Source organism: Gastrolobium bilobum, unplaced genomic scaffold (genome assembly GCF_033153095.1).
Source record: "Gastrolobium bilobum isolate Gb01-03AN ecotype WA unplaced genomic scaffold, APGP_CSIRO_Gbil_v1 utg195101, whole genome shotgun sequence".
In the NCBI taxonomy this organism is placed as follows: Eukaryota; Viridiplantae; Streptophyta; class Magnoliopsida; order Fabales; family Fabaceae; genus Gastrolobium; species Gastrolobium bilobum.
In genome coordinates, this window is record NW_026897553.1 from 17,925 (window position 1) to 25,503 (window position 7,579).

At 31.6% G+C, this 7,579-nt stretch overlaps 1 protein-coding gene across 1 annotated transcript; it reads right to left on the reverse strand.

Annotated features, from left to right (window-relative positions):
- Positions 1-843: 843 nt before the first annotated feature.
- Positions 844-2,560, reverse strand: LOC133307982 (probable pectate lyase 18). Its single transcript, XM_061508566.1, has 4 exons — positions 2,439-2,560; positions 1,536-2,282; positions 1,298-1,436; positions 844-1,173 (listed from the first exon to the last, which is right to left on the reverse strand). Exons 1-4 carry the CDS (start codon positions 2,552-2,554, stop codon positions 952-954), a joined length of 1,224 nt encoding a protein of 407 aa, XP_061364550.1. The 5' UTR covers positions 2,555-2,560; the 3' UTR covers positions 844-951.
- Positions 2,561-7,579: the final 5,019 nt, after the last annotated feature.

Here is a 7,579-nt window from a genome sequence, read left to right on the forward strand (position 1 = left end):
ATGCATGTTATCTTGTCTAAATATATTATTATAATTTAACAATTAAACATAGAAAATATTATAAATAAATTATAGTAGGAATTAATAAAAAAAAAATAATAGCAAGAAAACTAAACGACAATACCAACAAGAAAATAAAAGATAGATGGAGTTAAAATAGGTTTAAATATGAACAAAAAAATGTCTCAACAAATTTGACTACCAAAAGTTTCCACTACCACCTTACTACCTATCTAATCACCATTGAATTAACATTTTGTCTCTCTTCAAAAACTTTTTAACATTCTCTCTCTTTGATCCAATGGTGATTTGATAGGTAGTAAGGTGGTAGTGGACACTTTTGGTAGTCAAAATATCCCCCCTCATATATATATATATATATATATATGCTTTTTGAAATGATTCTTTATTTATTTTCTTTTACGACATTATAGGGCAACTTTTTTACAACTTAATTGACAGAGAGATGCTCTTCTATTTTACAACATTTTTATTCTCCAATATTCTAATTGCACTTGTGCGTGAATTCAATTGAAAAACTTAATAACCATTAAAGGCTTAATAATTATATATATTTTTAAATATACTTTAATGATCTAAAATTTGAATTCAACTTTCTAACCATTTAAGGCTTCCATCAATTTTAAGCTGATCATGAACATATCCGCCATATAGCATTTGATTTGTGTAACGGACCAAATTAAAAGGGAAAGAAAATTAGAGGAGAGCGATAATCAAGGCGGAGAACAAGAGAATAAGGGAGAGATTGAACAAAGGATTCTGGAGAGAAAATTGGGGGAGAGTCAAGAAAAGAAAGAGAAATTAGAAATTTTCTTTGTGCATATTCATTCATTCCCAAATATATAACGAAGATTCAGCTACAATAGAATATGAAAAACATCCTAATAGAAATCTTAAAATGAAAATACAACAAATTGGAAATCGAAAAAATTAGCAACGTGATCCCCTCCTGCACTTGAGGGCACCAGCACTCCTTGTAATCGAACCCACAAGAGAAGATGGCCTTGGCCTTAAACTGGAAGCTCTCGCATAGTTCGAAGAAGATTGAGACCCTGATGATTTGAAAAACGCGCCGTTTAACATTAAATCATCCTGAGACCTCCAGTTCCAATGCCTCCATTCACTCTCCGGTGCAACCTGATGCTTTGTCACCTGCGCAAATTCAAATATTATAATTACATATTTCATTACAAAATGATTTAATAGATTTAAAAAAAATTAGTTATAAAACCAGAATTAAAAAAAAGGGAAGTTTTTATTTTTATGTAATGATTACCTCTTTGGTGAATGGGTGATTGGATGCAACAAATCTATTTCCTTGGCTATTGATGGTTGGGTTAGCACTTCCACCAACAGCATACATTTGCCAATGGGTATAGTCATTGTTCACCACATGAAAATATCCAAACCTACACCTGCAAACATTCACAAATAATATACAAAAATTTCAACTTTATAAGTGAGTTGGAGAAATAATGGAAAAATAAATATAAATTAAATAACAAAACTTTTACATTGGCATCCTTTGAACAAGCCCTTCTGCAAAGTGGTTGAAAGCTATAGTGACATGCATGTTTTTGTCTTGAGTGTATGAGTCGCTGTGACCCAACAGCATAACCTTGTCGTGCTTGGTAAAGTAATTGTTGGAAATGGTAATTGCAGTGGACGCAAGAACGGCATCGATCAAACCATCAGTGCATTGAGAGAATGAGCAATGGTCAATCCATATGTGGCTTCCTCCTAAGATGGAGATACCATCACCATCCGACACGGTTCTCCACCCGTAGTGGTCTGGTGAGTCCCGCACCATAGCATTCCCACCTGGCTTACAATCATGTATATGTATCCCATGTATTATAACATTGGTCACATATTGTATAGTAATGCATGGACCACCAGCTATATGCACGTTCGCGCCTCTTCCATCAATTGTCTTATGCGAGTTCATGATTAACTCTACCTTCAGTTTAATAGTCATATCTCTTGCGAATATGATCCACAATGGCTCGTCTTGAATCACTGCATGCCGGAGTGTCCCCGGTTTCGGTTTCACCGCGTCATAGTCGCCGGAGTCGGTGACAATATATAACTTACCATTTTTTCCACCAATGGCTTTCTTGCCGAAACCGATTGCACAATCTGCTAGCCTTCTCCTGTTGTAAGCCCAATTGGGGTCACATCTCCAACAATCATCAATGGGGTTGCCAGTCCCACAAGAGCGGGACATCAAATCTGCATTAGCCATAGAAGCAGTGATATTCCTGTCACCAAAAATAAATGAAATAAGATCAAACGTTAATATTGGTATATGATTTGGAAAACATTTCTCTAAATGTACTAGCATCATGTATACAATTACATAATGCACATTTTATGTATATAGAGAGGAGAAGCATAAAGGTTGTGACTTTTATTACCTGTTTACCTCTTGGGCCACAAATTCAGGGTCATAAACAGGTGAAGAGAATATGAGGGTTGGGGTGAGAAGGAAGGAGAAGAGAAAGAAGATCAAAGAGAATGAAGCGGTAGTCATGTTTGGTCTACTTTGCCAAGTGATGTGAGAAGGAACGAATACGAGGTGAGAATAATGTACTTAGGAATGAGGGGTATATAAAGGGAATAAAGCTAGGTTAAATGGCGTATTTGGAGACCAGGTGAGTCGTGATTTCTGAATCTACGGATATCAGAGAGGCCCAAAAATGGTGGAAGGCCCAGAGAGTCAGAAATTAAAGAAAAATAAAATAAATTCAAAGTTATTTACTTCTTTGGTGAATGAAAATAATATCTTTGGTACATTAGATGTATCCGATTGTGTATATCTTCTTCTTTTTTATATTTGGAAAACTTTCACTACTTTTGAATTTTTTTTCCCACCAATTTGAAAAAATTTCTCCTTTTAAAAAAAATGTACCTAATTAGATACATCTGATGCTAAAGTTTTGTTCGCGAATTTGAATCAAATTGACTGACACAATGCGCTGACACCAGCCCTCAAATTTGGTGTTTAGAGATTTGGATCCTCTCATGTGAAAAAGTGATTATATGATCATGTTATTCGATTATAATCACTCATTTAGAAATCATATACTTTTCTCTCTCTTATCTCATCATCAATGAATGATTATGATCAAATAAAATGACCACGTGACCAGCTTTCACATGATTGATCCAAATCCAGCGTTTAAGATTAGGAGGACCTGTCACCTGACAATTTCATTATCGTCCTACACAAAAATTTTCCTATCTTACCGCCTCTTTTTCTCCTTCTTCACTTAAATATAATTAATATTATAAATAATTATTAAAGTTTAATAAATAAAATATTAAGCAAGGAAATTATTTTTTAAATAGAAATCAAATTAATTTTATTAAGTTAAGATTCAAAAATTAAACTACTCTCATTTATGTGAGTGATTTTTTTGTATCTTTATAAATTCAAAACTATTAAATTTATTATCAATGATAATAATTGATTTTTCATTTTTTTCCTGTTCGTTTGAAAAATCTAAATATTTTCTAATATCCGAAAATCTTAAGTTACCAAAATTTTTGTTTCTTGAAATATTAACTTCTCCAGGTTTTTCTAATTTTAAATATGTTAAAAATAAAACAATATATAGTATATTAATTAATCGCCAAAAAAATGGAAATCATTGCACAAGAATCGTAATATTTAATGAATAAATCTATAATTTAAACTGTTACAGACTACTTTACCAAAAAAAAAAAAAAAACTGTCACAGACTATGCTAATATCACTCACTCAACTTAAATAATATAAATATTTCATAAAAGGGGAAATAATCATAGTATTGTTGACAATAAATATCGATTAGTATCATAAATAATAATTAGTATCTAATAATTATAATAAAAAACAATCAACCATTATTATTTTACAGATTGACATCAAATATATTCAGTCAAATATTAAATGATTTTTATTTGTGCATGTGTGCAATTTTTTTTTTTTGAAATCCATACAAATTGAAAAACATCAAGTTATTATTAATAACAATAATTCATTTTTTTTCTAATAGTTAAAAAAAATCAAATGTTTGATAATTAAACCTGAAGACTTTTAGTAATCAAAAGTTTCGGTTCTTCGAACATAAACTTTTCACAGTTTGTCACATTTTGAATTAACTTAAGATATAATAATATCAGAGTATGTTGATTAATTACCCAAAAAAAAGTAGAATCAAATAATAAAAATAGATATATTTTACAAATAGTTATTTCATTCAAATAATTATAGTTCATACAAGGTATCACTCAATGAACTTAAATTATTATTAATAATAAATTTAACGTCTATAAATTTGGAGAGATTAAAAGATACATCAACTAAAGGAAGATTATTTACTGTTAATTGAAAAGAATCTTAAAATATATTAATCCTAATGCGACAATGGCGAATCAAGTATTGGACTCCAAAATTCATCAAATGTCCAAAATTTCACTATCCACAAATAAACTATATAAATAAGAGGTAGTCTACATGTAGCAGATCATTGTGTACAATAGGGGTGTTCGCTAGGGTTGTTCATCAACCGATTCAAATCGCGGTGACCGAACCGAAAAACCGATAACCGAATAAATCGAAAACCGAAAAATCGAAAACCGAAAAAAAATTGCAAATTTTAATTGGATTAGACCGGTTTTCGGATTGGTAGATGAAAACCGATATAATCCAAACCGATCCAATATATTAATTTTCCTTTACCTACTTGGGTCTTTCTCCAATCATAATCAAATAATTTCTAAACCCAAGACTCATTAACCCATCAATTAAACCCAAGAAAAAATCTAGTCACATCTCATTAATAAAATTTCATCTATGCAGAGCTTCATATCTCATTGTCTAAAAAAAAAACTATATTATCGTTTACCGACGCTTTTGTATTTAAAAAAAATTTACAAAGCCAATATATACAAAAGATGTTATTTGCACAATAATCATAAAATAAATTTTAGGATTTTCAAAAAACCGAAAATCGATCCTATCCAAACCGAAAAAAATTAGATTGGATCGGATCAGATTTGAAAAAATTTCAAACCGAATGGATTATTACATGCTCAAACTGAAGGGATTGGATCGGATGATTTTTGCTTTTAAAACTGATCCAATCCAGACTGCGAACAGCCCTAGTGTGACTAGGGGTGTTGGGTTTAGTTGATGAGATGTGACTAGGCTTTTTTGTGGGTTTAGTTGATGGGTTAATGAGTCTTGGGTTTAGAAATTTTTGAGCTATGATTGAGGAAAGACCCAAGTAGATAGAGGGGATATAATATATTGGATCGGTTTTCATCAACCAATCCGAAAACCGATCCAATCCAATTAAAATTTGTGGATTTTTTTCGGTTTTCGGTTTATTCGGTTATCGATTTTTCGGTTCGGTCACCGCGGTTCGAATCGATTTGGATCGGTTGATGAACCGCCCTAGTGTACAATAATAATGGCTTATAGCCCAAGACGTATAGTGTGTTCATAATGACAAACGTCGTTAAGATAGAAGTCATTGAGAAATATTGATCAATCAAGAGGTTTATGCAACGGTACGAGATTACTTATTACAAAGTTGGGGAATCATGTTGTTGAGGCAATTGTTCTTACAGGAAACAATATAGGAGATACTGTGTTAATCCCTAGAATGACGATCAACCCATCGGGTCATACATTTCCAGTAAACTTCCAAAGAAGACAATTCCCCTTGGTAGTTTCGTTTGCGATGACTATAAACAAAAGTCAAGGACAGTCGCTGTCTCATGTTGGCATTTATCTTCCTAGGTTTGTCTTCACTCATGGGCAATTATATGTGGCACTATCTAGAGTAAAGAGCAGACATGGATTGAAGATGCTGATACTTGATGAAAATGGTTGCGTTACAAATACTACCTTTAACATCGTCTACAAGGAAGTATTTCAAAGATTAGTGTAGTATACTTGGTTATTTCTACAAAGAGATAACATTGTTGTTTGGTATCAGGTAATATCTCAATTTTTTATCAGAAAATATTTTTTAATCTTCTTTGTTGATTTCCTTTAGTTGTTATGCCTATTTTTCTGCTAATTTTTTATTGTTATGCAGATTCAGTATTCGAGGCACAATCAGTATATTATTCCCTTGTCATTTTTCAGAGTCAAAGGTTTTTCATTGTAATTCTGAATTATTCATCTGCCTAAACTATATAATTCCCTTCAATAATTTTTTCTTTTCCAAATATTGTTTATATATTGTTTATGATTCATTTCGAACAGCAGCAAATACCAATAGTGCATGGCGGACGATATTTTACAACTGTTGTGAGTATCGGTTGGGCATATTTCTTATTATATTGCTGTCAACATGACATTTATATTTTTTTAATGGAGATTTTGCTGTCAACCATGGAATTTACTGTGTTTAAATTATTATATTCTTTTTTTGTTCCTACCTTAAAAGTTACACGTTTATGTCATACGAACAAACCGATTTTCTAATTAATTCGTTTACGGGACAAACAAACCGATTTTTTTCTCCGTGCATCGCACGGGTAATCAACTAGTACTAATTTATTGCAGGGTTATATTAATCTTTATCATAATAATTTTTTAATCTTACAATCCCAAAATAACGTCATTTTAAGTTCACTAAAGAATGAAGATAACTTTATCTCCACTAGAGAAATACTTTTCCCACTTTTCCCTATATTTTTTGTTTTGTTTTCAACATTTTCTTTAATATTGAATTAAAAGTTTCCTGATATATCCTTTCTTTATATATTTATATATAGAACTTAAATTTAGTTATAATTTTAGAACTGATACCAAACTAAGGAAGTTAAAAGGAATATGTTTCTGCTTGTCTCATGCAACACACAAAAGAGTGAATAAAATCCACTAAGAAAAAGAAAAAGAAATTAAAATAAATGAGCCCATCTACTTTTTGTATGTTCGTTATGAAAGGCATATTTTCTTAAAACTAATTACAAAATAATATATTTATATATTTAGTTCATCTTAAACATTTTTAACCAAATTTAAGGGTTGAGAAACAGCTAAAAATGACCCCCGTATGAATAACCGAACGAAATACCTGCTCGGATCAAGCATATCTTCACTGTTTATCGAACTGCAAGAATAATGTCATAAAAATAAGTAAAAAATATATAAAAAATATACACCGTAATTGATAGATGACAATAGATTAGAAAATAACGCGCCTTAAACAACCCAATCTGTTGTCAACTTCATTGTCAGTATCGTATATATATAGCTGAGCAAATTTTGGAGTATGACTGTCAGCTGGAATAAGGCTGCCTATTAAATGATGCACTCGTCCCCCAACTCTAAAACAATAAGGGCCAGAAGCTTGATTCACTGATCCGTCCACTTTTGCTCCAAAGGAGGTGAAGGAAAATATCATATTGTATGCTCGAATATTCCGTATATAGTGGCGGCTCTTGATATTTGAATTATCATGCAAATTAAGCAAAGCATCAGGAGGACCTTTCAATAAAGGAAGTTTTACTTTTCCATTTACGCAGCACAAACCAAATTCTGGTGTGCTGGGTT

Coding starts and splice junctions, on each gene's coding strand:
- LOC133307982 (XM_061508566.1), bottom strand. CDS start 2,554: ATGACTACCGCTTCATTCTCTTTGATCTTCTTTCTCTTCTCCTTCCTT. Junction 2,283..2,438: donor GTGGCCCAAGAGGTAAACAG/GTAATAAAAGTC, acceptor TTTTGGTGACAG/GAATATCACTGCTTCTATGG. Junction 1,437..1,535: donor CTTGTTCAAAGGATGCCAAT/GTAAAAGTTTTG, acceptor GAATGTTTGCAG/GTGTAGGTTTGGATATTTTC.